The sequence below is a fragment of the Zalophus californianus genome, chromosome 4 (assembly GCF_009762305.2).
Source record: "Zalophus californianus isolate mZalCal1 chromosome 4, mZalCal1.pri.v2, whole genome shotgun sequence".
Taxonomy (NCBI): Eukaryota; Metazoa; Chordata; class Mammalia; order Carnivora; family Otariidae; genus Zalophus; species Zalophus californianus.
The window spans coordinates 45,601,059-45,628,777 of NC_045598.1; the positions used below are offsets into that span (position 1 = coordinate 45,601,059).

General features: G+C 40.7%; 1 protein-coding gene across 1 annotated transcript in view; it reads right to left on the reverse strand.

Moving 5' to 3' along the window:
- The window catches only part of FYB2 (FYN binding protein 2), a 131,699-nt gene that overhangs the window by 37,673 nt on the left and 66,307 nt on the right, over positions 1–27,719 (reverse strand). Inside the window, exons 5-9 of the mRNA XM_027569484.1 lie at positions 27,374–27,474; positions 16,547–16,581; positions 13,844–13,875; positions 9,392–9,500; positions 6,580–6,739 (exon numbers count right to left, since the gene is read on the reverse strand). Of these exons, the coding sequence (XP_027425285.1) occupies positions 6,580–6,739; positions 9,392–9,500; positions 13,844–13,875; positions 16,547–16,581; positions 27,374–27,474 (437 nt within the window). The remainder of the gene's footprint in view (positions 1–6,579; positions 6,740–9,391; positions 9,501–13,843; positions 13,876–16,546; positions 16,582–27,373; positions 27,475–27,719) is intronic.

Sequence of the window (27,719 nt, forward strand, 5' to 3'; positions counted from 1 at the left end):
CCAACCAAGCAACAAGATTTTATCCCCTAATAAGAAGTCAGTTAGCATGTAGACCCTGAACCGTCTCAAGCATGTCAGCTCCTTAAGCCATAAAGTGCTGCTTTTCCTTAAGGCGTTACCAGTAAATTTCTGCAGCACAAAGCAGAGATGCCGAACACCCAGGTGCTTAATTCCCAGTTCAAGACATTTTCTTTTTTCCTTTCTGAATCCTTCCTTTTGGCTGCAACGTATATAAAAGTTTGTGGCTTCTTTTTAAAAACACAGACAACTCCCAAATTTACATCTCTAACTTAGACATTTTTCATGAATTCTAGATACTCCATCAGCCTTCACACCACTCCCATTTGGTTGTCTAAACACATTATGCTCCAAACCAAACTCACACTTTCTCTCTGCAAATCTGCTTTTCCTGAAGTCGGCTCCATCTCAATAAAAAATGGCCACACGGCCTTTCAATTGTTCAGGTCCCAAACACAAAGACGTCCTTGACTCCCTTCTCTACTTCCAAATTCTATCCTGAATCCAAACGCATCTCAACAAGTCTGCCACGTATGCTCCTCCGAGCTCCAGTCATTTCTCTCACATTAGCGCAACAAGCTCCTAACAGGTCCCTGATTTATCCCTTCGCATTTCTTCTTTCATGACTTCGGCCAGGATGATTCTTTAAATACAATCAGATCATTCTGTTCTTGTGCTCAAAGCCTCTCAGTCATTCTGAAAAATCTGTCAGAGGAAACGCCAAAGTTCTTGGAATGGTCTACAGAAGCTCCCACACTATCTGGCCCTTATCATGTCTCTGACCTCATCTCCTACTACACCCTGCTCCAGCCACACAGCCTCCCTGCTGTTCTGCCCCCACATCTGGTAGGTTCCTGCCTCAGGATATTTGCATTTCTTCTCCCCTCCCCAGGACATGCTTACCCTAGATACACTTGGCTCTCACCTACTTTACATCTTTGGAGTCACCTATGAACACTTTAAAATTACAACTCCTACTACCTCCACTTGCTTTCTTGATTCTCTTTCCTTGCTTTACTTTTTCCCATAACATTTACTACCATAGCATTCCACAGAGTGGATATTTTATCTTTTATATATTTACCATCTGTCTCCTCTGATCAGAATGCAACTTCCATGAGCATAGGGATTTTTGTCAGTTTTGTCTACTGCTATACCCCCAGCACCTAGAATAGAGCCAGGCACATAAAAGGCACTCCAGTTTTTTTTTAATATTGAATGATTTGAATGCATATGTCTTCTAACTAGAGTGTTTTGCATATTAATAGTGTTTACTGATATATTAAATTTTACATCTTCTATCTCATTACATACTTTTTATATGTTCTGTTCCCCCCCCATCTTCCTCTTTCTTGACTGATATTTCTTCTCTTCATTCTTCTTTGTTTTCTATTTGTTTGGAAGGAATATGTGCTATCTTTTAATAGTTATCCTAGTACGTTTTAAATTTTAATGATAACATACAGGAAAAAGCACAAATCATAAGAGTACAGCTCAATGGATTTTCCCAAATTGAACATATTCATGTACATAGATCAAAAACCTAACACTGCCAGTGCCCCCAAGCCCTTCCCATGCTCTGTTCTAGTCCTCATTCCCTCCCACAATGGGAGCCACCATAGTACTGCCTAATATCAGAGGTCAGTTCTGCTTATTTCTGAACTTTATATTAATGGAATAATTCAGAATGTTCTCTTTGGTGTTGCCTACTTCCCTTCAATACTAAGTGACATTCATCTGTGCTGTTGCGTATGGTTGTAATTTGTTCACTCCTGTAATGATTCCATTGTGTGAACATGCTACATTTATCCTTTCTACTTTAGATGGACATGTGGATGGTTTCCAGTTTGAGGTTATTATAAAAAGTTCTGCTATGAACATCTTGTATATGTCTTGGTAAATTGAAGTATGCATTTCTATTGGGTATAAGAATAGTCATGGGGTTGCTAGTCATAGGAGATGCATATGCTGGGCTTTAATAGATACTGCCAGACAGTTTTCCAAAGTGATTACCCCAGTTACAGTCCCAGCAGTGTAGGAGAGTTCTAGTTGTTCCATAACTTCACTAAGACTTGATATTTTTAGTGGTTTTTATTTTAGCCATTTGAGTGGGCGTGTAGTGATATCACATTGTAGGTTTCATTTGCATTTCCCTGAGACTTAATGAAGGTGAACAGCCCTTCCATAATGTATTTGCTTTTTTTAAAAAATATATTTGCTTTTTGAATATCTTCTTAAGTACCTCTTCAAGTATTTTCCCAATTTCTCCAATTTTTTTTCTGATTTTTATATTTTCTGGATACAGTGATGTTTATAGAAGATTTATATATTCCATATCAGGGTCTTTGTCAAACATATATATAAATCAAGTAACTTCTTCCACTCTGTGCCTTGCTTTTTCACTCTGACTGGTATCTTTTGATGAATATATATCCTAGCTACTCTCTTTTAAAGCTAGCGTAAATTACTATTGTTACAATTTAAAACCTTAGAATGCTTTGAGTTACCTTCCCAAAGTATGTGCTATTAATGTTCAATATTTTTTCCCCTCTCCCCAGTTTGATGTTATTGTTTTATTCAGTTGACACTTTTGCTATTCTTTCTTGCATCCGGAATTCTCTATCTGGGATTATCTTCTTTCTGCCTGAACTACATGCTTTAGAATCTCCTTGAGAAGGTTTCATTTGGTGATTAAAATCTCTCACTTTTTATTTGTCTGAAAATATAATAATTTTTTGTCCATTCCTGACATGCATTTTCACTAGTTATACAATTCTGGATAGACATTCAATATTTTTCAGCAGCACTGTATTCAAGTTACGCACTCTTGTTGAGAACTCAGCAATCAGCCTGCTTGTTTCTTTCTGGGTGATTGGCCTTTTCCTTTGTCTGCTTTTAAGATATTTTAAGATATTCTCTTATTCTTCAATATTCTTCCATTTCCTTAAGATATAACTAGGTGTGGAGTTCTTTTATTTATCCTAGTTGAGAACTTAAGGGCTTCTGGATCTATAAATTTATACCTTTCAACAATTCTAGAAAATTATCAGGCATTATCTCTTTATTCTCTTTATTTTATCCTCCTTCCCACTCTTTCTAGGACCCTTTTGTAGAATGCTGATTTGATGTTATTTTAAGACTTCTTTTATCCTTGAGGATTCTTATCCTCTCGTTCATTCTTTCCTATCACTTCTCCTGTGGAATATATTTTGGATAGTTTCTCTAGATTTATCTTTTTGTTCCTTAATTTCTTCACCTGTGTCTAATCTGATGTATAATTCATTCACTGCATTTCTATATCAATTTATCAAATTATTTATCTTTTTCAAATCTGTTTATTCCCTGTTCATATTTAATTTTTAAAATATGTTAAATATTATGTTTTGTGTTTAATAATTTTAATATCTGTACTATCTTTCAGGTTGGCTCCTAGATCTGTTATTTTGCTGGTTTCCAATCACTGTGACTTGTTTGCTTGTATGTTTAGTAATTTTTGTCTACGAACTGTTAATTTTTAAAAATATATATTGTTGAATTATCTGAAACCTGGAATAGAAGTTGGTTCCATCAAAGAGGATTTTGTTTGCTTCTACCAGTTGTCTGGGAGGGCTACCAAGCTGATACCACATTAGATTACTTTGGGTTTCTTTTGGACCACACACATTGTAGTGGGGATTTGAACCGCTGATGGACATGAGGATCAGCTTATGGTAATCATTTTTTTTTCCTTCACCCAGCACCAGGGTCAAAATGGACCAGTTTCCTTCTGATTACCAGGGCTTATGTTTTGTTAATTTTTTTGTCTACCAAAAGAAGTGATACTTTTATTTCATTCATTTTTTCAAGAGGCCTATTTGCACAGGAGGAGTATAGAAAGACACTCTATTGTATTTTTCTTCTCAAAACTTTGATTTCATGCCAACTCTCCTTGACTAAGCATTTTGTGCTACTCAAACAAGTATTGGAAAGAACTATTAATGGACTCAGCAACTCCCTTTGTGCTTTAGCAGCATGTACAGATTACTCAGAATAATCCTCTTTGGACTGTTTTCTTCATGGTATAATCCTCAAATCTATAGTGACTCTTCACGGACAGTACATAATTGCATGAAAATACTTTTCAGCCCCATATTCAGGGCTCTCCCGTAACTCTTTAATTCACTTCAACTGGTCTTCCTCTCACTTCTATTTTTTTTCTATACTCCAAATTAAATCTACCCACTTCTCAATTTAAGGCATGGTTTTTGGTTTTATGCCACCTCTGTGCTTTCTTATGTGTCATTAATATCAAAAATATCCTTCTTTCTCCCTTTTTCATTTTTGAAAAAATTTTTATTGTGTTCAGCATGCTTGAGATCTACCCTTTTTATAACAAATTTATAAGTACACACTATAACGTTTTTAACTATACGCACAGTCTTATTCATTCTGTGTGGACATAATCCTCTGAGGTCCTGACTTTATACAGAAGTCTCCAATTATGAGCTTACTTGGGGCAGGTCCTGGGATATATCTCCTGTCCTCTGCACATCACACCATCAAAATAGGAGTTCAAGAGATTCAGAGCTCAGTAAAAACCCTTAGGGCAAGAGTAGCTCTGGCACTCACCTTCCAGGGTTCCTGGTTCCTGCGAATATATGGATGCTTTCTTTTGACATCAGTTCTGTGATACTTTAATACATTTTCCAAAAATTCATTCTTTACTTTTCTTAGTCAAGAGAATTATTCATGTTGTCAAATCTACTGTAGTCTCACTGGAGTTGGATTTATTCTTTTATTCCTTTCTTTAACAAAGTTTTGTTGGGGGATCTCCAGTGTGCCAGACACTGTGCCAGGTTGCAGAAATACAGAGAAAAATACCAAATGGTCTCTAATCACATGGTGCCCACCATGTACTATGGGAGGCAAACACGTACCCCATGTATTATAATGTAAGGTATGCTATACTATTTTTAGAGAAGGAAATAAATGAAGAGAACAGTTACTGAGCACATGAAATATACACTTTATATACAATGACAAATAGCCCTGGAAAATAAGTAGTATTAACCCCATTTGTATATGAAAGTCTGTAAATTTCCTAAGATTATGGGATTAGTATATAGGGGTCCTGGGTCTCAGAAATGCTTAACTGCAAAGCCTAATATGGAGATGGGGTCACTTGGTTGCTGTTTCAGTGCCATGGAAACAAAAAGGAGTGGGGAATTGTGGTCCCAGGAGAGCAGGGAAGAGGTGGATGGATGGAGGTAAGTGAGGCCTCAGAAGAAGTGACTTCTGAGATAGATCTTAAAGGATGCCTAGGATATCAGCAGGTAGCTAATTCCAGACAGAGATCAGGTAAAATTACAGGGGCATTTAAACACATGATGCAGGAAATGCAGAATGCTGCAGAGTATGCAGGGAAGGACCTGTGAGGCAGGGATGTGGCCAACTAGCCCAGAGGCACATTTTAAGGGACCCGGAGTCCATCTTATGATCACTGCGTATTTATTCTTCTCATAACTGTTTTGTAACATGTGAAATGTCAGTGGTCTGCCATGGTTTATTGGGCTGGAGTGGATATCTGTTTTCTTTGTCTACCCAATACCTATCCCCCTCCCCAACAGCCCTTTTCTTTTGCTTGGGAAATCAATCCTTCAATCTGATATTATGTACTTTTGGTAGAATGGACTCTGCCTGCAGCTCCTGGGATGAGTTTATGACATGGGCTGAGCCAACCAGAGCATTCTAATCCCCAGTCATAATGACTGGTTTAGAGATGACATGTGACCCAGTCAGAGCCAATAAGACCCAGATCTGGGCCTTTTCTCATAATTATTGAGAAGGTACAAATTTCTAGTTGTCCTCTGGGGTTCCTAAGAGGACAGGGTATAAGCTTGTTACAACTGGATGTCATATTGCCTCCAAAAGGGTAGGGTCTGTCTGAAAATGGAGCCAAGCCAGCCAGGGAGACAAAAACCTAGAGAAGAAGCAATTTTGAGTCCTTGGTATCGTTTGTGTATGTGGACCCCGTCACCACCAGACTTTCCTTGAGGTGAGTCTCCTTTTTGCTCAACACAATATGATCACTGTTACCTGTAATCAAGAGTCTTGACTAACATGAAGGTAAAATACAACCTAAATAAAGTCAACTAATGATATCCTAACTATATCATCAGTGTATCGATTATTTTGGTCTACAAAAATCAATAGGAGCTGGTAGATACACAAAGAAAGAAGTAAATATTTGCTGAGTACCTATTATGTGACCTACTGTCAGATTTGGCCCTCACAAATCCCCTGTGAGGCCCATAGTGTGATCCCTTTTTATCAATGAAGAAATGGAGTTGCAGGAATATGAAGTTATGGCTAATAAGTATTAGAGGCTAGATTTGACCTCTGGTCTTCTCTTTCTAAATCCAGTGCTCTTTCCATGACTGCCCAACTGCCTGACTAGGGCAAGTTTCCTTATACATAATAAATGTTCAATAGATATTTATAAAAGAAACTAACATCTTGGACACCCACAACTTTAAAATCATTTGGTGACAGTGAAGAGAACCAGGAAGAAAGGCAACTTACAGTGGCCTAGGGAGTGCCTGGCCAGCTTCGGGTCTTGGGGCCAGGCCTTTGTCTGGACAGCATCGCTCACAGGGCCCTGCTTCCTGGGCAGCATTCTCCTGCTGCCTCCGAGGACTTTCATCACCTGCTTTCTTCCCCGCATCCCTCCACGGGCAGCCCCCTAAACACATGCAACAGGGAGAGTGCTGTAGAGCTCGGACTTACCTGCTCCGTTTGCCGCTTACTTCTGTTCTGTTCTTCAGTCATTCACGCTTCATGGAGAGCAACGATATATTGTGGTACTGAACACAGTCTCCCTAGACTAAGTTTCACAAGGATGCACACCAAGTTTTTGGCTCGCCTCTGAATGGCCACCGAATGACCAGTGCAGAGGCAGCCCCACAGAAAGCAGCCAGCATGTAACAGAGCACTGCCTACAAAGCAGGTTCTTCATATATCTGATCTCACCTCATCTCCATGACACCCCGATGGGAAAGTATCATTGGTCCATGTGATAAAGAGTTTCGAAAGGTTAAATAAAGGGCCTCCAAATCCTCTGGTCTCACAGCCAGTGGTCTACCAAGGCAGGACTTGAGCCCTGTGCTCTTGACCACCAAGCAATGCTGCGTTCCTTTTGCCTGACATTTCATCTCTCCCCTGGCCATTCTTCTGTTCCTCCTCACTTCCTTTCCCACTCCCACCCTGCAGTGTTTGCCAGACACGAATGCTGAGTTCCAGAGGTAGAGAGACACCATGGGCACGGTGGCCTACACACTGATCACAGAGACATTACACACAAATATTAAGATACAGTGTGGCAAGAACCATTTGCAGTTGTGTTGTTCACTGAGACAGAAATAGAGGAGGGGAGGTCAGTTCGCTCGACTGGGAGACAGGGTGGAGGAAGATTTCCAAAGCAGGTCTTACTAAAGAGTATTTTAAAATATAAGGACTCTTCCTTGACTGAGGGGATGAAGGAGTACCTGGCAGATAAGTCAGCATGAGCAAAGGCATGGGTATCTGGAGAAGTGTTAGGGTCCTCAGACAGGTGTATGGAGGCTGATGCTGAGGGAAGACTGGAAGGGACAGGGAAAAAAGACAAGGCGAGAAAGATGTGACAGAATGAGGCTGAGTAATGCAGGGTCATGCATGCAAGTTTCAGTGTGGGCCTCACTGAGCCCCAGGCAGCAATCTGAGCAGATGTTCATTTCAGAAAGATCTGGATGGACTGCCAGGAATAGACACTGGAAACCAAGGAGCATTACAGCCTTTCTGGCCATTTATCAGATGACAATGGGAGAGGAGATTACTGTACTTTGGATGTCAAGTGGACAGGAGAGTTGACTATGACAGTACATCTGAAAGTACTTGGAAGAAGCTGAAGTACTTAACAGATATTAAGTATGGGATTTCCTGAGTTCTTGGTGGGGTCTGGGCAAACTAAAAGGAGAATATAAGGAGGGGCATTCTTTCAAGTCACACAGACAAGAATGAATTTTTTAATGGGGAAAAATGACAAAAATAAGTCAGAGTTTCACACAAATGCAGTGACTACCTTCCTTCACCATGGCCCCTAATAAGGCAGTGTATGGGTTCCCCTTGGCCTGTCCTTGGGAATGCTTCCTAGGGTCAGTTTGAATCACAGGGGATTCTGTATCTACTGACTTACCATTTACATCTGACCCCAAACAGCACTGCCCAGCTACACTGCCCACCACATTTACCTAACATAATCCAAGTCACTTTTAACAAGTTCCCAAACTCAAATCTACACCACAAAAGCAGGAATATGTCCCTTTGGTGGTAGCCTGACCCCATACCTGGCTCTTATCAAACGGCCAGCACTGATAGAGAACATATCCCTGCTTTGGCTTTTTCATGGTCAATATCCCTAACCACGATCCCCCATTGTCTTTCTCGTGCTTCTGATTAACGCCTTTCTGATCTCTGGCCTCATCACCCACTTGTGGCCTCATCCTCCCTCTGGCCTTGGCATGTAATGCCACTTCCCTAACTTTCACGATTAGTGACTTACTTCTTCCTTGAATTATGCTGCTTTGTGATCCTCTATAAACACACATCCTGATCCATCCTGGCCTGGGCCTACCCACCGGGTCAGGCCCATGCCACCACCAAGCTGTTTGATTTACCTGAGCCCTGCAAATGGGACGGGAACAATCTGATACTCTAAGATAGGCACATCTCCAAATAGGTTTTTAGAATGTTCTGAGCAGACCACTCTAGCTGTCTGAAGGGGACAGTGTCAACTGGATATGAATACACACACATACAGTATCTACCAATAAGTAAGAATACATTTTTATGGTATTTTATCGTTTACATAGCACTTTCACACACATTATCTTATCAGCACAAACAAGACAGAATCAGGGTGGGACTGGGTATGGTAATTGGGTAGGGATTATTTATTCTTCTCTTACAGATGAAATGACTGAGCTCAGAGAATAAGTCGTTCTAAGCAGGGCCTTCTAGCACACACCTTAAGGAGGCCCTCCTTCCGGGGTCATTCAGTTGCAGGGTACAGCCCCCAAATGAGTGTCTGTGTTTTGCCCTCTGGATGCCTTGCTGAACTCACACTAGTCCCAGCCCCACTCCTAAGGCCTGCTTCATGGCTAATAAGTAGAAAACCTGAGGCTAGAGCTCAGTGTTACTGTCAAGTTCCTTTTTTTGAGAAAACACCCAACAGCCACAGGGTCTTCCGACTCTGTCTCTGGAGACCTGCTGTCTCAGCCTCTAAAAGTTCAGTCCATGAACTACTCCTATGACATGCCTGAACTCTACTGTTTGGCCTGGAACCCTAGAACACTGATACCTTGAAGAGATGGCTTGAAGGTAGATCCTTTTCTGGTTTTTGAGGTTCCAATTCATGTGGCTCTTTTTCCTTCTCCTTTTTATCTTCATCTTCATCTTCATGTTTAGGGCTTAGATGTGAAGAGATACCAGGGGAAAAGTGAGGTTTAGAGTGTTTAGATCATAGTGTACCACCCAATCCTAAATGAAATGAATGGAAAAAGTGAATGTAAACAACACAAATAATCCCCCCACCTCTCCCCACCTTCTTCTAAGATGAGGATCAGGTCACCCATTAGATCATTTCACTGAGTTTCTACCTACTCCAAGCAATGCCAGAACGAATCCCTGCTTAAAATCTCCTAGGAACTCCCCATTGCCTGTAGGATAAAATCTAAGCCTATCGTGATCTGGCCGAAACCTTTCTTTCCAACACCATCTACTTCTGCTCCTTCCCTCCACTTTTGCTGTAGACTCTCTCGTTCCCCAAACCAACCATCCTACTTCGAGCAACTCTCCATTTTTAGTTGCGATTTCCCTTGACAGACATGCCTTCCACATCTTGCTAGAAAACACCACACCCTTCTCAATTTGTCTGAATCATCTTACTTCTGAGAATCCTTCCTTGATTCTCCCAGTCATACCTTCTTATCCATTGCCCCAATACTTTGTCCTTCTATCTTGTATTCTAAAGCACTGTCTATGGATCTGCCTCCAGTTCCTCCACTTTGCCTTGTAAATGAACAATCAAGTTATAAGGAGGCAGAGCTCTGCTATTTCTCTACGTATCCCCAGCACTAATGCTGTGTAATCTAGAGAAGCAATAGCATGGGGCCTGGCACAGGGCGGTAAGGTACTTAGCCAGTCTTCCCTAAGGAAATGAAGGACTGCCGTGCACCACAGTATACAGATGGCAGCTGCACTGGAGGGAGTATGAGAGAGAAGGGCAAGGTGGACAGTGTCATGAAAAACCTGAGAACCAAGGACAGAATGCTGGGGAACCATCAACCCCCAAATGAGGACTTCTGTTCTGGCACAGTGAACTAGATTTACAACCACATTCATACAGAAGGCAGAAAAAGAAGAGCCCTCAAAGAAACTCAGAAGAGGGGGTCATCAAGGGAGGAAAGCACCAGAGACAGTACTGTTCTGAAAGACAATGGAAAGAGTTGTCAGGAGTTTCATTCATTCATCTAATTACTGAGCACCGTGCCCCCCATTAAGGCCATCTGCTAGTTCTGTGATGATCAGGGGCAGTGAGGGAGGGCTGGCTTCTAATCCCCACTATATATCCCTCTTTCTGCTAGTCTACGATTAACCTTTCTAAAAAAAATCAAATTTTCTCATTTATAAATGAAAGGTCACAATGCCAATCTCCATGGTTGCCATGAGAATGAAATGTGAGAAAAATGCTGAAAGCCTAGCATTGTTCAGAGCATATAAAGGACCTGCAGTAATTGGGATCCTTGTCTTCATGGAAGCATTTGCTGTGTTACAATTACCCAATTCTTATTTCTCATTGCACATTGTTGATATTTCGCCTAAAACATAGCTGCCTTGTTGATGTACATGCCCTTGGTAATCCATCTTGCCCCTCAGGTCTTGTCCGGTAGTTTCTGTATAGCTGGATCTCCATAAACAATTATCAAATTAAACTCAATATGGTGACTTCTAGGAATACTATGAGGGGTTGGGGTACGTTATCTCTGCTTTGAAACTCTTTTGTGGCTCCGCCCTGACCTAGAATATAAAGTATAAATCTGTGCTGCCCAATTGTGGCCACTGTCCATGTGTGGCTATTGTGCATTTGAAATATATCTGGTCCAAACTGAGCTGTAAGTGTAAAACGTATTTGGATCTTGAAGACTTATTATGAAAAAAAAGACTATAAAATACACCAGTAACAGTTATTATATGGATTACATGTCAAAATGATAATATTTTGGATATACAGAGATTAATAAAATACATTATAATTAATTTTACCTGTTTCTTTTTACTTTTTAACATTTGGCTACTAGAAAAATTTTATTTTATTTTATTTTTTATTTTTTTTAAAGATTTTATTTATTCATTTGAGAGAGCAAGAATGAGAGAGAGAGAGAGCGCACATGAGAGGGGGGAGGGTCAGATGGAGAAGCAGACTCCCCGCTGAGCAGGGAGCGCGATGTGGGACTCGATCCCAGGACTCCAGGATCATGACCTGAGCCGAAGGCAGTCGCTTAACCAACTGAGCCACCCAGGCGCCCTGGCTACTAGAAAAATTTTAAATGACATCTATGGTTTGCCTTATAGTTCCATTGGACAGGGCTGGTCTAAATGGTAAATTAGGCCTGGAACATACATTCTGACATTTTCACCTGGCCAATTCCTACCGGTCTTTCAAGATTGAACTCACCTGTCAGCTCTTCAAGAAAGTATGCCCAGAGTCTCATCTCTGTGTTCCTACAACTACTTAGCAGTGATTATATTATATTGTAACTTCCTACTGAGACGGTCATTTCCCCCTCCAAATAGCCCCTTACCCCCAGCCATTCTGGCCTCCATGCCCATCTTGAACCAAGGGAAGAGAATATGTTCTATTTATTTCTGTATCTCAGAATCTAGCAGCATCTGAACAGAGTAAAAGCTCAATAAACAATGAAATCATGAGACATGGGCCTCCCAAGTGCCAAGCACCATGCTAGATGCCAGAGGGTAATTATGGGGGGGGCATGAATCGAGGCAGGCCAGAACTCAAGGAGAGAGATGAAACAGGCGTCCCCCATGACCCAGTGCTTCTGTGTTTAGCCTCAGCCAGGGAATTTTGATACTTGCTTCTCCAGACCTCACCAACCATGTTTACTCTAATGCATTAAAAGTAACTCTAGGGGAGACAGTATGGAGGTTCCTCAAACAGTTGAAAATAGAGCTACCATAATGATCCAGCCATTGCACTACTGGGTATTTACCACAAAGATACAAATGTAGGGATCCGAAGGGGTACGTGCACCCCAATGTTTATAGCAGCAATGTCCACAATAGCCAAACTGTGGAAAGAGCCAAGATGTCCATCGACAGATGAATGGATAAAGAAGATGGGGTATATATACACAATGGAATATTATGCAGCCATCAAAAGGAATGAGATCTTGCCATTTGCAACGACGTGGATGGAACTGGAGGGTGTTATGCTGAGTGAAATAAGTCAATCAGAGAAAGACATGTATCATATGACCTTGCTGATATGAGGAATTTTTAACCTCAGGAAATAAACTGAGGGTTGCTGGAGTGGTGGGGGGTGGGAAGGATGGGGTGGCTGGGTGACAGACATTGAGTAGGGTATGTGCTATGGTGAGCGCTGTGAATTGTGCAAGACTGTTGAATCACAGATCAGTACTTCTGAAACAAATAATGCAACATATGTTAAGAAAAAAGAAAAAGAAGAAGATAGCAGGAGGGGAAGAATGAAGGGGAGTAAGTCGGAGGGGGAGACGAACCATGAGAGACGATGGACTCTGAAAAACAGAGGGTTCTAGAGGGGAGGGGGTGGGGGGATGGGTTAGCTTGGTGATGGGTATTAAAGAGGGCATGTTCTGCGTGGAGCGCTGGGTGTTATGCACAAACAATGAACCATGGACCACTACATCAAGAACTAATGATGCAATGTATGGTGATTAACATAACAATAGAAAATTAAAAAAAAAGTAACTCTGGGGGAAGAATGATAGACACAGACTCTGAAGAGGTGGGTCAGAGCACAGCCTTGCCAAGGTCCTGCTTTGGACCCAGAAGTATGAGCGGTATCAGGAACACCAAGAACAAGAAAACACAGGCCCTTCTCACAAGGAGCTCACACACAAGGAGGGGTGAAGAAAAGGAGAGTGAGGACGAACTGGCAGGTTAGCAAACCGGTGACACACAGGGATGTTAGTGCAAACTCATGAACCTTACAGGGAGGAGCCTGGCTACTTCTCTCCAAGGAGGGGGCTTAGGAAGGCTTCTTTTAGGTGGGAATGTTTGAAGGTCAGTAGAGGTTTACCAGATCGTTAAGTTGGGGTGAATTAATGAATTAAGGCAGCAAAGGCACAGAGATTTGAAACAGCATGGTGCATTTTGGAAACTAAGTTCTTTGGCAGCCACATGACGGTTATATGCCCAGTTGACTGTGTGATTCCCACAGTCCAGGAGCCCCTGAGGGTAGTGGCCAGGTCGCCATCACTGCTACCGCCCCAGTGGTTAGCAAGTGGCTGGCCCATGCTGGAGACTCAGTAAGTGTTTACTGATGAGTGTGGTGTGGGCTGGAACAAGGCAGGAGGGAAAGGCCGGGCAGGACCCCTGAGTACCTTCTCTGCACCAGGCACCTTATGAGGTGCTGGGGAAGCTGAACCGGGTCAGTCTCTGCAAGCATAGCTGACCCATTGAGGTAAACTAGTTCATTCATCAGAGGGCCAGTGCTTGGATTAATTCTTTTCCATTTGAAGATAAAACTCACCGAAGTTCTTGATGGAGACCATTCTTCCAAGGCTGAAAGTAAAGAGGGAAATGGTCATTTTCATAAACCAATCCAAACCATGCCTTTGTTGTGTGATTACAGATCTTTAGAGACTTGACCAAAAGACCAGGCAGGTGAGGTCTCAGCACGGAGCAAAGGTGCACACTGACAACAAAAACTTCCAGGAATCCTGGCCGGTGGAAATGAAGGTCAGTGGGAAAGGAAGAGAAGTATTCCCCATGTGACAGTGCATGCCAGAGGGAATGTACTATCTGACTTAGAATAATAAATTGTCCTCTGCATGCTTTTCCAGGAATGTGCCTGTAGAATAAAGCTTTCCCATCATTTGGGGAAATACGCACTTGTGATATCGGAGCAATGTTACAGCGGGCAGAAGTGGTGACACAAGTGAGTGAGTCATGCTGGGAACTCTCCCTGGCTGGCTGTGCACCCCCTGATCCAAAATTCGCTCATATAATCTAGATTTGGCTCCATTAAGATTATGTCCCAGTGACCACAATGTAGCTCATTTATTCAGTTGTCACCGAGATCTGATCCGTTCATTATTTTGAATCTAGACAAGAATGCTGAAGAAAACAGAAAATAGCTAAGCCTTGAAAATGCTGCTCCCAAGACCAGCCTAAAAGCTCATTTGCCCTCCTATGAGGAAAGCCCCGCAGGCCTTCATTCAGGGATGACCGGTTTTTATTTTCCATATAATTCTAACAACGTGGATGGTAGACTGACAAGTCAGATGGACCTCAGCTACATTATTTACAGGAGGCTGAGCCTCTCTGAGCCCCCAGTTCTCCCCTGTAAAATGCAAGCAGTGAAACTAGCTCACCGGGGAGCACAGAGGATGAAGCGCTCCCACGTTTGCACAAATGCCTGACACACAACAAGGACTTGGTACAGGCTTTTCCACGTGACAGACTCCCTGCTAGACGCAAAGATATTGACAGAGAAAGCAAAACTGTCAGAGAACAGAAAACAATGACAGCAAACAGACTTGGGGTTTTGTGGGAAGACAACTAGCTCTGAACACCTAACAAGGGACTAAAATCATCATTATCATTTTTTTTAAAGATTTAGCACAAGCAGGGGGAGGGGCAGAGGCAGAGGGAGAAGCAGGCTCCCTGCTGAGCAGAGAGCCCGATGCGGGGCTCAATCCCAGGACCCTGGGATCATGACCTGACCTAAGGCAGATGCTTAACTGACTGAGCCACCCAGGTGTCCCAAGGCACTAAGAGCATCTTATAAAGAAGAGTGTGAACTGTAGCCATTCAATCCCATATGTTCCAGAGGATTCCATGTTATGAAGACAGGGTGAGATCAGATTCCACCCACCAAAACAAGAATACTGAGATGAACACAATACATGTCTGAAAGTTAAGATTTAAAAGTTAAAAATACGGAGCGCCTGGGTGATGTAGTCAGCTAAGCGTCCGACTCTTTATTTTGGCTCAGGTTGTGATTTCAGGGTTGTGGGATCCAGTCCCGTGTTGGCCTCTGAGCTCAGCACAGAGTCTGCTGGAGATTCTCTCTCTCTCCCTCTGTCCTTTCCCCCATCATCTCTCTCTCTTAAATTAAATCTTTTTAAAAGAAATTAAAAATAATTTAATGCTTTTTATCTTTTGAATGAGATAAACTCTAGTTATTTACAGAGTTCACTTGTGCAGAAAAGTTTATTATTTTAGAGATATTGCTGGATAATTGAAGCATTTTAATAGAATGTTTCTACTCTTGTTAATAAGAATAATCATGTGTAGTTTTCTAGCTAGAAAGTGTACCTAGGACAGTCCTTTCTAGTAGGTGTAAGAAAACAAGCAGAAAGATGAAAGATCTTGACTAAATGAACCCCGTGAGAAAAGAGTGAACCTTCATTGGTGCAGTTACAACACGAAGCAAACACCCACTGTGTGCCAAGCGCTGTACTGGGAGCTTAGCTACTTTTGAGTTCTCTCAGCAATTCAGTGAAACAAGTATGAACCCTCTTATTTATTGAGTGTCTACTATGGCAGATGTGGTCACCACAGGGCATCGGCTTCCTGCTCTCACGGAGAAAACACCATTTTCCAGAAGACACAGCTGGAGCCCAGAGAGGTAAAATGCCTGGGAGAGATGCAGGCATTTACTATCGAATGGTTTCTCTGAATTTACCTTACTCTCGTTCCCACAATGACCCCAGATGTGGGTACTTCTATTACCTCTATTTTACAGGTGAGGAAATGGAGGTTCTAGATCACACGGGCAGGTGCTGGGACTGAGGCCAGCAGGGACTCTGCTTGGGCCCTAACCAAGTTGCTTCAAGGTGGCACCTTGCACCATGCCCACCAGGAGCCAGAAAATGCACCTTCAAAGAGCTGGTCATCCTCCCGAAAGCGCAAGAGATACAAATTTGGCTTGTGCCACAGCACTCCTCTCTCTGAAGGGACCGTTATTAAAGGCCAGTTGATGCTGGCCACCATAGATAACAGGCCGGGAATGGATGAGGGCCAGCTTCCCCCTCCTCCCCACAACATCTTTTCTATCTCTGTTATTACAGGAGACAGAATCTTAGCAGCTGGAGTCTTGGAAAAGCCTCAGGAATCGGGAGAAAATGGAAAACAAAGACCTTTCTCCTTGCTCATAAAAGAAATCCCTTTACAGTCAATTCTGTATACCTGTTATAGTTATAAAGTTGGTAAAAAGAGGAAACAATACCTTTCGGGGTTCTTCAATTTCGACTTCGTAAGTTGCTAAAATAAATATGAAAAAAATGATATCAGAGGCAGTTTATTCACTGTTTCTTACAGCACCCAGGATTCAAGCAATTATGAGGGATGGCAGAGTTCAGTTTTCTCAGCCTCCAGAACATGGATCTGTGTGAGGTTTTGTCCGGGTGGTCTGGGGAATTCTCGGGTCACTGACCATGGCTTTAATCTCTGTGGGGATTTCCAGGATGGAATGTATGGTCAGTGAAAACACGTGAAACAATTTTCAGTTTCCTGTTTCTGTAAATAGATATATACTCCATACTTAAGAGACAGCACTGAAATTTAGTGGTTGCAATCGGAAGGGGAACGTGAAAAGGAAGGGAAAGGAAAAAAGCCCCCCTCCAAAAAAAAAAAAAGCCTAGATCCCACTTCAACAAAATGAAGTCCATAGCACGCTTGTAAGTGTTTTATTCCTTGACTGTTGTTTCCCCAGCACAGCTTGAAAAGAGGAGACTGGCCACCAACTGAGGTTTGAATTCCTTTTGATTTTTTTCTGATCGTTCTGTGGATTTTATTGAACGATGTGATGCCAACCTTAATTATCAACAAACACAAGTAGTGGCAAGAATGTGGGTTCAGAGCCCAGTCCTGCCATTTCCTACCTGTGGGATTGCGGACAAATTACTTCATTTCCTTGAGTCTCAGTTTGTTCACTTGAGAAATGCAGTCAATTAGTACCCACCTTACACAGTTAATGGGGAGATTAAAGGAGATGATGTAAAAAATGGGACATACCTAGCAGAGCACCAGATATTGTACAGAAAGTGATGGGTTTTTGATAAAATTGATTATTTGATTTTTCTTTGCTGAAATATCATCTCTAAAAGTTTCCCCCTACTGTTAATGAATATCCATGCATAATAAGTAGGACTCTCCCTGTTTTTCTTCTCTTTCTTGCTGCTAGGGTCCTGAAGCTTTAGTTTAGAAAAGTGACCAAAAAACATGTTGCATTTTTTTTTTTTTAAAGTAGGCTCCATGCCCAGTAAGGAGCGCAGTGCGGGCCTTCAACTCATGACCCTAAGATCAAGACCTGAGCTGAGACCAAGAGTTGGATGTTTAACCGACTGAGCCACCCGGCGCCCCTCATGTTGCATTTCAAGGTCATTATTATTCTATACATACAATCCATTGATAAAACAAATGAAATTCTAGGTTTTCTTTAGGGACTGCCTGCACGTGATTGTTTGACACATAGACCTAAAATTCTTAGTAGATGATTAATACTACGCACTTCAACTGGAGTCATTGTACACTTTTATTTTTACTGATTTTTGAATCAAAATGTATTATTTTGCCATTGCTTACTTTAAAGTATTTGTTTAGCTATTAATACATAATAAATATTTGCTTATGATGCATAAGCATATTTCCTCCATATCCATTCCAAATATGGATTTCTTTTCCAATTTTAAAAATAATAAGTCCCCTCCCCGAACTGATATATCATTCTTTGTTTTTCAAAGAAATAACAAATCATGATGTTTCTGCTTCTCACTGCCACCTGGGGAGAGGGGAGATATTATTATTCTGTCTTAGAAATGGGGAAACCAAGGCTCAGAGGAAGCTTATTTGTCAAGGCCGCTATACAAAAATACACACTGAATAATGCATTCATAATTTGATTATGATTTTTTTAACAAACTAGAGGTTCTCCAGAGATAAGTTTTGCCATCACAACTTGCTCCCAAGGAAGGAATATAAAGGACGAAGGACTGTACCCCAGGGGGTCAGGAAGGGACAAGGAATCATAACAGGAGGATGCAACCCACAGCCCTGGAGCGCATTCTCCCCACTGACGAACTTTATTCCAGCTGGCGGAAAGGACACACATCACAAGATGGTCCTCAGTTCCCTCCAACTGCTGGGACCATAACATGACCACAGCTTCCAGGCTTTTTCTCCATGTACTAACTCCCTGTGCGACCTTGGAAAACCAGGAGGTGAGAGGACTATTACTAATAATATAAAAACAATAATAAAAAGCAGCTAGCATTTTTTACACTTACAAATAGCAGGGACTATGCTACGTGTTTAAATGTATGATTTCACGTAATTCACACAACGATCACTACTGACACCCCCCTTTCACTGAGGAGGAAGCAGAGGCCCAAAGAGTGAAATAACTTGCCCAAGGTCAACTCTGTTAGCAAATGGCTTTCAAACTTCCTCCCAGCTACAGAATCATTCATTTAAGTGGAATATTGCCCACGAGCATACACAGAACTTCTCTGGTTGATGTTATCCTCAAGGTCTCCACTACCCCTCAGGACAGTCCTAGCGCCTAGGAAGCATAGTCTGAATGGCTGGTCTGGATGACCTCTGAGGACAATTCTGCAGAACTTCTAGAACAGCCTATATCCTGCTTACTCACATTCTATATAAAAGGGCAAAGCCTCAGAAAGGCACCCATGCTGAGCTGTGCACCCCCAAGGGGATGGTCTTTGTTTTCCTGGGATCGTTTAAGAGACAAACTCATACAATGGTGACAGTGAAAGCTAACCAGCTCGTCCTTCTTTTCCCCCGTGTCTCTCCCCCTCTCCTCCAGAAAGGTAGCATTTAGATTCCTCACCCTTGGTGGACAGAATGAAAGAACGATCCATTTTGAGTTAATCTTTGTAGAAGATGGGAGACTTACATTGAGATTGATTGATTTTTACCTATGGATATCCAATTGCTCCAACACCATGAAAGGCTAATGTTTCCTCCATTAAATTCCCTCTTACAATTTTGTAAAAAAAAAAAAAAATCAGTTGGACACACTTGTGTAGGTCTCAGTTCTGGGTTCTTGATTCTGTTTCATCATGCTATGTGTCCTTCCTTGCCAATGCCACGTAGTTTTGATTACTACAGATATAATTCTTGAAATTAGGTAGTCTGCTACCTCCCAATTTTTCAGGTTTTTGTTGTTGTTGTTGTTGTTTTTAGCTATTCTAGTTCTTTTGCTGTTCTATATACATTTTAGAATAGTTTTGTCAATATATTAAAAAAGAAAAGATCTTGCTGGGATTTTTTATAGGAATTACATTAATCTATCAACCTGGGGAGAATATTTTTTCTACATGGAATTTTCCAATCCATAAACATTGCTGGGAATGGCCAGCAATCCCTGTACCGACGGATGAAAGATTACTCCAAACTTTGCTGTGAAAGAGAGGAGAAGGCAAGGGGGTCAGAGACGAAGACCCTTTGCTCTTCTTTGCTCCCGCTTTTATTGGTCCTTCAGGATAATCACAAATCCTAATCACTGTTTCTCAAGCACGTGATGTGTGACAAGGGATCTTACTGAAACTAGGAGGATCTGTTTACAGGAAAGATACGACATGCTAATCCGTGTGTTCTATGAGTTCTGCTAAACATAGCCTAAGGGACAATGCATATGTCTCTTAGATCACAGGGCGGCTGTTTGGGCTAAGAAAGCTTCGGGGAAGGCAACTCCCCGTGGCATTCCAACGGCAGAGGCAGAATGGTCACATGGGCCTCAGCTTTCCAAAGGCCTATGCCCTTCTCCGAAACCCTCTCTGTCCTTAGCGGCCTTTGTGTTTCATTTTAGCAAGTCAGGTTATTACAGCTGATTCCATGCTCTACATTAACCCCAACAAAACATGGTATATCTCCCCCATTTATGTAGGTTTCCTTTGAATTATTTCATCAGCAATTTGTAGTTTTCAAAATTTAAGTCTTGTAACATTTTGTTAGAGTCAAGTTAATTTCTCTTTCTTTAGCTATTGTGAATGTTATAGTATTTTCTGATTTTAGTGTGTTCATTGCTAGTATATAGAAATAGGATTTTTTAATTCTATTTTGTAGCCTCTGACATTGTTGAACTCATTTATTCTTCCAAGATTTTTTTCTTTTTTTGTAAATTCCCTGGAATTTTCTATCTAGGCAATCCTGTCATCAGCAAATAAGGACAGTTTAATTCTTTGTTTGATTTGTATATCTTTTATTTCCTTTTCTTGACTTGTTACACTGGCTATAACTTCCAGCACTCTGTTGAATAGGAGTGGTAAGAGTGGACATCCTTGCCTTCCTTGTTCCCAGTCTCAGGGGGAAAGTATTCAATGTTTCTCCATTAAGTATCTTATTAGCTATAGGCTTTCTTTTCTTTTTCTTTTTTTGCAAACGCTCTTTTTTTCAAGTTGAGAAAGTTGCCCTCTATTCTTATTTTTCTGAAGGTTTTTACCATAAATGGGTCCTGAATTTGTCAAATGCGTTTTCTGCATAGACTGATGATTGTGTGATTTTTCTTCTTTAGGCTGTCAATAAAGATTTTATTGATGATTGAGTTTTTTGAGTGATCTTTGAAAATCGAACTAGCTTTGCATCCCTGCAATAAACAGCATTTAGTTATGGTATAATTCTATTTTATGTCTTGCTGAATTCTATTTGCTAATATTTTGCAAAGGATTTTTATGACTATACTCATGAAGGATGTTAATCTGCAGTTTTCTTGCGCACGTCTCTGTCTGGTTTGCTATTAGGGTAATACCAGCTTCTTAAAATGAATCAGTAAGTGTTTCCTCCTCTTCCATTTTTCTTGGAAAGATTGTGTAGAATTGGTGTTAATTCATTTTTAAACATTTGGTAGAATTCTCAAGTGAAATCTCCCAGGACTTTGAGATGACCTTTTTGGAAGTTCTATTTTCTGTTAATTTATTTTTAAATTTTAATTCCAGTATAGTTAACATACAGTGTCATAGCTTTTTTCTTTTTTTTTTTTTGTGAATTTTAAAATTATGGATTCAATGTCCTTAACAGTTACAGGGCTATTCAAATGATTTATATTGAGTGACTTGAGGTAATTTGAGTTTTTGAGGAATTGTTCCATCTTTAAGTTGTCAAATTTAGATATGTAGAGTTGTTCATAATATCTTCTTATTGTCCTTTTGAAGTCTGCAAAGTTTGTAATGATATCTTTGTTTCATTCTTGATACTGTTTGTTTGTATCTTCTTTCTGTTTCTTTGTTAGACTTGCTAGAGGTTTGTCAATTTTATTGATCTTTTCAAAGAACAAGATTTTCCTTTCATTGATTTTCTCTACTCTTTTCTGTTTTCAATTTCATTTATTTCTGTTCTTAATCTTTATTCTTTCCTCCCTTTCACTTACTTCAGATTTATTTTTCTCTTCTTTTTCTATGTTCTTCAGGTAGGATCTTAGATTTAAAGATTTTCCTCTTTAATGTAAGCATTTAGTGCTATGAATTTCTCCTCTGCATTCTTTAGGCTATGTCCCACAGATTTTTATATATTTTCATTTTCATTCAGTTCAATATATATTTTGATTTCCTTTTAGAAATGTGTGCTTTTGTTTCTAAGTGTTTAGAGAGTTTTCTGTTATCCTTTAGTTACTGATTTCTAGCCTGATTACACTGTGGTCAGAAAATACACTACGATTTCAATTTTTCAAAATGTGCTGTTGTATGGCCCAGAATACGGTCTTAGTATATGTTTATGGATGCTTGAAAAGTATATGTATTCTGCTCCTGTTGCACCTTCTATAGATATCAGTTAGATCCTGTTGCCGATGGTGTTGCTGAATTCTGTATCCTTGCTGATTTTCAGAGTAGGTGTTCTGTCAATGTGGAGAGAGGGGTGTTAAAGTCTCAAACTATGAGTCCATTTGTCTATTTCTTCTTTCAGTTTGTGCTTCACATGTATTACAGTTCTGGAGCTTGGTGCACACACACGATTGTTTTGTCTTCTTGATGGATTGACCCTATTATCATTACATAATGTCCCTCTGCATCTCTTGTAATTTTCTTTGCTCTGAAGTTTACTTTGTCAGTTATTACTACAGTCACACTGATATTCTTTAGATTAAATTTACATCTTCCAATCTCTCACTTTTAATTGGTATATTTAGGTAATTTACATTTAATGTAATTAATGCAATTATTGCTATATTAGGGCTTAAGTCTGCCCTTTATTTTTTATTTTGTGTTTGTTCTGTTTTTGTTTTGTTTTGTTTTTTGCTTCTCTGTTTGATATTTCCTGCTTTCTTGTGGGTTACTTGAACATTTTTTAGAATTATTTTTTATTTACCTATAGTTTTTTTTTTTTTAATATCTCACTGTATAGCTGCTTTAGTGGTTGCTCTAGGGATTATACTATATAGACACATAACATCACAGTCTACTGGTATGGACATTTTATCAGTTCATGTGAAGTATAGAAACCTTATTTCCCTTTATGTCCCTTAACCCTTTCCTTATAATGGCCTTATGTATTTCTTTTACATACATTTAGAACTATATCAGATAATGTTAAGAGTTTTTGCTTCAACCATCAAACATAATTTAAAAAACTCAAAAGAAAGAAAATATGTCACATTTACTCACATTTGTATTCTTTCCATTTTTCTTTCTTCTGAAGTGACAGTCCAAGGTTCTTCCTTTTATCATTTCTTTTCTGTCTAGAAAGCTTCCTTTAGCCATTCTTTTAGGATAGGTCTGCTGGAGCAAATTTTCTTAGTTTTCCTTCATCTGAGAATATCTTGATTTCCCCTTCAGTCTTGAAGGATATTTTCACTGGTAATAGGATTCTGGATTGATAGTTCTTTTCTTCTTGTACTTGAAAAATGTTGTGCCACTTTCTTCTGGCTTTTATGGTTTCTGATGAGAAATTCAGTCATTCAAATAGTTTTTCACCTATAGGTAATGTATCATTTCTTTTGCTGCCTTCAAGATTTTTACTTTTTATGTTTTTTTTTAGAAGTTTGATTGTGTTTTTGTGTGGATTGGGTTTATCCTGTTTCGGATTTTCTTGGCTCCTTCAATCTTTTGTTTAATGTCTTTTACCAGATTGGGGAAGTTTTCAATTTCTTCATGTACGTGTCCATTTGCATCTCTTTCCCCTTTCTTTCCAGTACTGCAATTTAAGACTTGCATTATAGTCCCACAGATCCTTGAAGCTCTGTTCATTTTCTTCCCCCAGTCTGTTTTCTCCTTATTGTTCAGATTGGGTAATTTCTATCATTTCTTTCAAGTTTATGGATTCTTCTATTCTCCCCATTCTGCTGTTGAGCCCACCCAGTGAGCTTTTTATTTTTCTCATTGTATTCTTCACTTCTAAATTTCTATTTCTTTTTCTTTACACCTTCCATTTCTCTGCAGAGACATTCTATTTCTTCTAAAAATAGAGTAAAACTCTATTTTTTGTGTGTTTCAATCATGTTCATAATTGCTCATTGAAGTATTAAGAGCTGCTTTAAAGTCTCTGTCAGAACATGCTAATACTTCAGTTGTCTCAGTGTTGGCATCTATTGATCATCTCTTCATTCAAGTTTAGACTTAGACTTTCTTGGTTCTTGTTATCATGAGTAATTTTCTTTTGAAACCCGGACATTTTAAGTATTATGTTATGAGACTGGATATTTTTTAAAGCTTCTGTTTTAGTTGGCTTTTCCTGGTGACAGAAATGGGATGACTTTTTTCTGCCTGCTGAGGGTACAAATCTAGGTTCTCCACTTCTTGGCCTCCCAATACCCAAGTGAGGGCAGGGCTCCTCACTACTCCTGGGCCAGAGCGGGTACTCCAGTTCCCCACTCAGCTTCTGCTGATAACACCCTGGCTAAGAGTGGTAGAAGTGCTTGTTTTTGCTCCCCATTGGGTAGTTGTGAAAGTCCTGATTCTCCACTGGGTCTTCTCTAACAACATCCCAACAGGGAGAAAAAGGGGCACCTTCTGCTGGGTGGGAGACTGGAATATAAGCTCCCCACAAGGTCTTCATTGTAGGTGGAGTTTTGTTACTCCTGGAAGGGATGAAAGTCCCAGCTTCTGACTTAGCTTTCTCTGCACCACCTCAGCAGAGGGGTTGGGGTGCATAATTGCAAGCTGATGAGGGTGGGTGTCTGGGATCCCCACTCAGCATTGGCTGGTGGGGTAGAGCCATAGATTTGTGATGTTTGGCTGGAGTAGAACAGTTATTGTCTAAGGCTTTTTGTTTTTCTAGAGGGCCCCTTCTCTGGTCCTTAGGGCCAGAGAGAACAGGCTTTTGCTGTAGATGTTTCTGTTTGTACCCCCTGGTGTTTCTGGATTGCTGGCTTCTTTAGCTCAAAGTCTGGGATATATAAGGCAAGAAGAAAACCCAAGGAATTCACCACCTATTCTTCCTTGGGTTCCTAGGTCTCTAGCTGGTCTACCTTCTTATTTCTACCTTTTCAGAGTCTTCCAGTTTTCTTATGTTTGTTTTACATATGATATCCAACAGTTTTAGTTGTACTTAGCAGGGGGAATAGGGAAGAGTATATATGCTCCATCTTTCCAGAAGCAGAATTCCACTTGACTTTAAATGTATTGTTTTACCAAACTCTCAGAACAATGCCATGAAGGTGATATTATACCCATTTTTCAGATGAAGACACCGAGGTTCAGATGTCATTCACCCAGTAAGTGGTATAAAGATAATTGGAAGACAAATGGGGTAAGAGTCAAATGAGTAAATACAAGTGGGGGCAAAATAGCTCACTCCCTTCTTGTTTGTTTGTTGTTGTTGTTTTTTCTAACTGCATCTTGGTCCTTTAAAGAGGAACAAGGAAAGGGGTGGGGACATGTAACAAGATCCTTTTGATCCCAGCCTATAGTTCTTCAGTTTCTTTAGCCCTGACAGGTCTAGTCCTATCTCCCACCAGAATGTTCTTTCTGGCAAGGGACACCCTCACCACCCTCACCTGTCTCCCACCTTCTTCCCTTTCTGCTACCCTATGCTCTGTTACTCTAAATTGCATCAGTGGCTTATTTTCTGAGCCCTTTCTCTTTCAGCCATAAACACTTGCCTCTTTCTGAAGTACATGAAGAATCCCTCAGTGAAATACTGAAGAGAGGCTTGAGGTAGTGGCTCCTTCTTTGGGTACCTCAGGTGATGTCCCCTGGCAGGCCACCTTGAACATTTGTGGCCTGGGAAGAACAAATACAGGCCTCTGGTCCACCTTCCCACTTTCAAGCCTCAGCTTCACCCTACATGACAAGGGGCCTTGCATAGGTCCAAATCCCATCCACACCAGCCCCCATGAACTGCTCTCCCTGCATCCCAGTCTGTCCTGGGACTCAGGGAAGAGACCCAAGCAGGACCTCAGACAGCCACTTGGGAGGGGGCTTTCTGGGAGCCTCATGTGTCCAGAAAGAGAAGGTATAGGCTCCAATGAGAGCATCTAAATAGCCCTATAAGCCCTTTGTAGAAAGGCATGCAGTTGGAATTTAGTCCCAATGGGGTCCATGGCCTTTCTATTGAAAGCATGGTTTATAAACCAGCAGCATCAGCACCACCAGGGAACTTGTTAGAAATGAAGATTCTCAGGCCCAACCCCACAGTTACTCAACCAGAATATGTTAAACAAGATCCCCAGATGATTCATATTTTAAGTGTTAGAATTTGAGAAGCCATATTCTGAGGCAGGTGCCCAAGAACAGAACAATATTGCCTTATGGGGGTGAGAGGGGACAGGAGTTGCTTGTCTTAGGACTAGTATTTTATAAGCCGTATGGGAGAATGTAGACTTTGCCCAGTCTAAGAGAAAGAGAGATGGAGCTTTTCCAGTAGTTCTACAACGCTTTATTTCCTGGGGGAGGGGAGGGAAATTTCAATGGATCATAACTCCTACCCCACAAACCTCTTATGTATGTATTCCCAGGCAAATGACTTCTCCCAGACTCTCGGGCTTTTTTCTCCACACAATAAAGAAGTTGAACCAGGTGATCTCTCTCTAACCCTCCCTCCAGGGAAGCAAAACGTCCTCGAATGGGAAGCAGCATAAAACTGTGAAAACAGCATGCATCTTTTCTTTTTATTATGTTATGTTAATCACCATACATTACATCATTAGTTTTTGATGTAGTGTTCCATGATTCATTGTTTGCGTATAACACCCAGTGCTCCATGCAGAATGAAAACAGCATGCATCTTAGAGGCAGACTGAGCCTGTTTCACATTATAGCTCGACCATATATTCCTTGTGGGACCCTGTACAACTCAGCCTCTCTGGTCCTGAGTTTTCTGTCTCAAAAAGTGGGCTAATAAAACTGCTGTATCAGCAGGGATGCACACAGAGGACCTACTACAGAACTGTGGCCTATAGTATAGGTTCAGAAAATACTAATGTTTATTCCAGCACAAATGTTTATACCTTTTGTAGAGAATCGGCTGATCCTACAGGCAGAACAAAGACACAGAAACTTGTAGAAATGTTATGAGTCCCTGCTTCTTCATTTTCTTACCTGACAGGGTCTCTTTCTTCATAGAAAGGTCTGAGCTTTGTCGACAATACCAGAAGCGGGAAGACTTAGCTCTGAACCAGTGGTCAGATCCATTAAATGAATTCTCTGTTCCTATTCAGACTAAACACAGGGACCTAATTCTCACAGTCTGTTATCTCCCTCTCCACACACGGAGTTACCAGGGGAGTTCAAGAAAGACACCACAAGGAGAGAGATGAAGTTTCTATAGGAGGAGAAGGAAGAAAAATGAATTGCCGTATCTTGATTTTCCCTCCCACATACCTACAGAAGGCAAGGCATCTAAGTAGATTGGTGAAGGAGAGAATAGAAGAGGTAGAGAGAAGGCAGCACTAGGAGTTGTGAGATAGCATTGATGCCCAACTGGATGTATTTATATTTTTAAGAGACCAGGCAGGGGGTAAAAAAAAAAAAAAAAGAAACGAGATGGTAGAGCAGCATGGCTGTGAATTTTTAAACTTATAGTTAGCTAGAGGGAAAATACCATTTTTGCCACATTTTCATTCCACACAGGGTTACAATATTAATTGGCTTAGCAGACTTACAATCAGCAATTTCTTTTGCAGTGCACAGGTTAATGGAGTTGCCAGAGTGTTTCAGATATGAAATTGTTGCCTCATAATTATGTGGTTCTTCAAATTCAGCACTGAGAAGCATAGAGAAAAAGGTTACTTAAAATAAAACATTACTTTAAACATATTTTAAAACTTTTTGTATTTTTTCTTCATTAGAGAGGTAATATGTCTGATGAATGTGGTGATTTAAACAGATATGGAAGGCACACCACCCCTACTCTAAACTATAGAAATTCTGAAAAATATAACACAAAGAATTATATGAAGAATACAGAACTCATCTAGAAATCAGTAAAGTCTCCAGGTGCCATATATA